Here is a 2547-nt window from a genome sequence, read left to right on the forward strand (position 1 = left end):
GCTAGCCTTGAGCTGAAGAGCTGAGGGACAGCGCCCAGGCCCAGAGTTCAGGCCCCACGACTGGACCCCCCCCCAAAAAAAAGATATAAAATGAGAGCTATTACATTATCTTTATGCCCAATAGATAAGTCCCGAAGTTTGTACAGTAGGTAGTTCTTGAAGAAGAGAGGAAACTAAGAGGGAGATATATGTACATCATTATATGTTTTTTTCTGGAAGAAGACTTTAGTTTTGAGGAAGGTCTAAATACAGAATGATGGAATTAGTCAGAACACAGAAAAAATAGCAACGGCCCAGAATGTGTAGGGAGGATTTTGACATAAGGAAAAGTCCGCCGCCTATTAATGAGCAGTGCCTCCAATACAGCCGCAAAATGCCGTCTCCTTGGAGACGCCGTCCATTCCCGTCTACTCACCCAGCACCAGGACCATCTGGCCGCACAAACAATAGTAGACATGGAGGGGCTTCTCGCCGTCGTCATATTCTTCTCGGTCCCGGGTGTCGGAGCACACGACCGACCGAGACACTACTTTCGGCATAGTTCACAGGAGCCAACTGCAAACTACGCGACGGTCGTCGCGTACAAGTGACGTCACACGAGTCCCACCTCTTCTCTCAGCTGCCAACACTGGTCGCAGTCCTGTCGGAGGAAACTTCCGGGAAGTCCCTCAAGCTAACATGCTCCGGCACCGCCCTGAGCCTGCAGAAGTTCTATCTCTTGGTTATATGAGCCTTGACTTTTTGAACTGTGGCATCTTTAATATTTCTAAATTATTTATAGTTCTATGCGCTTATGAATATTTATATTTAATCATATACATACATGTATATGCAAAACCTTTTGGTTGGTCCTGAGGCTTGAATTCAGGTCCTGGGCTCTGTCTCTGAGCTCTTTTGCTCAAAGCTACCGCTCTACCACTTTGAGCCACAGTGCCATTTCCGGGGGTTTTTTTGGCAGTTAATTGGAGATAAGAGTCTCGAACTAGCGGGCGCCAGTGGCTCACGCCTGTAATCCTAGCTACTCTAGAGGCTGAGATCTGAGGATCACAGTTCAAAGCCAGCCCGATTAGGAAACTCCATGAGACTTATCTCCAATAAAACCACTAGAAAACCGGAAGGGGCGCTATGGCTCAAGTGGTGGAGCGCTCGCCTTGAGCTGAAGAGCTGAGGAACAGCGCCCAAGCCCAGAGTTCAACCCCCCCCCACACACACACACACTTTTCTGCCCAAGCTGGCTTCAAACCGCCATCCTTAGTTCTCAACCCCCTGAGTAGCTAGGATTACAGGCATGAGCCACCTGCTTCTGGCTGCCATATACTTCTATCAATCCACAAGCACATGTTTTTTTTTTTTTTAGCAAATTCATGTCTCAGAAGGCATTTAAGAATTCTATTGCATTATTCTTTTTTTCTTTTTTTTTTGCCAGTCCTGGGGCTTGAACTCAAGGTCTAGGCAATGCCCCTGAGCTTTTGTTCTCAAGTTAGCATCCTACCACTTTGAGCCACAGCTCCACTTCTTGCTTTTTGTGATTAATTGGAAATAAGATTATCAGACTTCCCTGCTCAGGCTAGCTGTGAACCTCTATCCTCAGATCTCATCCTCTTGAGTAGCTAAGGTTACAGATGTGAGCCACTGGTGCCCAGTTACATTATTCTTTGGATATTTGTCTGTCTCTTTTTGTAATGTAGGAATGGAAGTTATTTGCCTTTTAATATGCTCCTATATTGCAAATTAATGACTTCTAATCAAAGTTTAGGTAGAAGCTTCTCAATCATACAATTAGATTGAGTTTGAAACATAGACATTTCCTTTACCCTTGCATGGAGGTCCTAAAAAGCACTGCTGGAAGTATAATTTGAGTTCAGGAAATAGATTCACTTCAACTTTATGTATGAATGTGAGTCTTGATTTTTTGTTTTAATTTTTAACAGGACAATAAGTCATTAAAGCAATTTGGCATTGCTTTATTATTCAAGAAAAGTTGCTTATTGAATGACTGAACTACACTATGTCAAATGTAAGCACTATTTTTCCTTATAACAAGTTAGATTTATTACGAAACATTATCGTGTCTGCAACAAACCTAACAGCAAAACAGTTTAGTGTTCAATAAATTTTCTTATTCAGAAAATTTCTTCCCCCCCCCTCAGTACTAGGGGCCTTGAATTTAGGGCCTTGCCCCTTCTCTATCTTCCGAATGCTGAGCTTAAACTATTCACTACCATCCCTGTCTTCAAAAATGCATTTTTTGTCTTATTGGAATATACATGCACTTGTAATTAAATAATGCAATCTCCAGGAAGTGGTACTGGGGTTCAAGTCTTAGAGTGCTAGCTAGCCTTGAGTGCCTAGGCCCTAAGTTCAATTCCCAGGACCAGAAAAAAAAATATATATATATATATATCAAGTCAGGCACCGGCAGCACACACAGATAATCCTAGCTACTCAAGAGGCTGAAATCTGAGGATTACTGTTCAAAGCCAGCCCAGGCAAGAAAGTCCATGAGACTCTTTTTTTTTTTTGGTCCGGTTGTGGGGCCTGAACTCT

General features: G+C 43.1%; 1 protein-coding gene across 1 annotated transcript in view; it reads right to left on the reverse strand.

Moving 5' to 3' along the window:
• The window catches only part of LOC105988218 (chromosome unknown open reading frame, human CXorf56), a 26914-nt gene extending 26310 nt beyond the window's left edge, over positions 1 to 604 (reverse strand). The window contains exon 1 of the mRNA XM_013019766.1: positions 416 to 604. Within this exon, the coding sequence (XP_012875220.1) occupies positions 416 to 539 (124 nt within the window). The 5' untranslated portion in view covers positions 540 to 604. The remainder of the gene's footprint in view (positions 1 to 415) is intronic.
• Positions 605 to 2547: the final 1943 nt, after the last annotated feature.

This window comes from Dipodomys ordii, unplaced genomic scaffold, assembly GCF_000151885.1.
Source record: "Dipodomys ordii isolate 6190 unplaced genomic scaffold, Dord_2.0 Scaffold47, whole genome shotgun sequence".
Lineage (NCBI taxonomy): Eukaryota > Metazoa > Chordata > Mammalia > Rodentia > Heteromyidae > Dipodomys > Dipodomys ordii.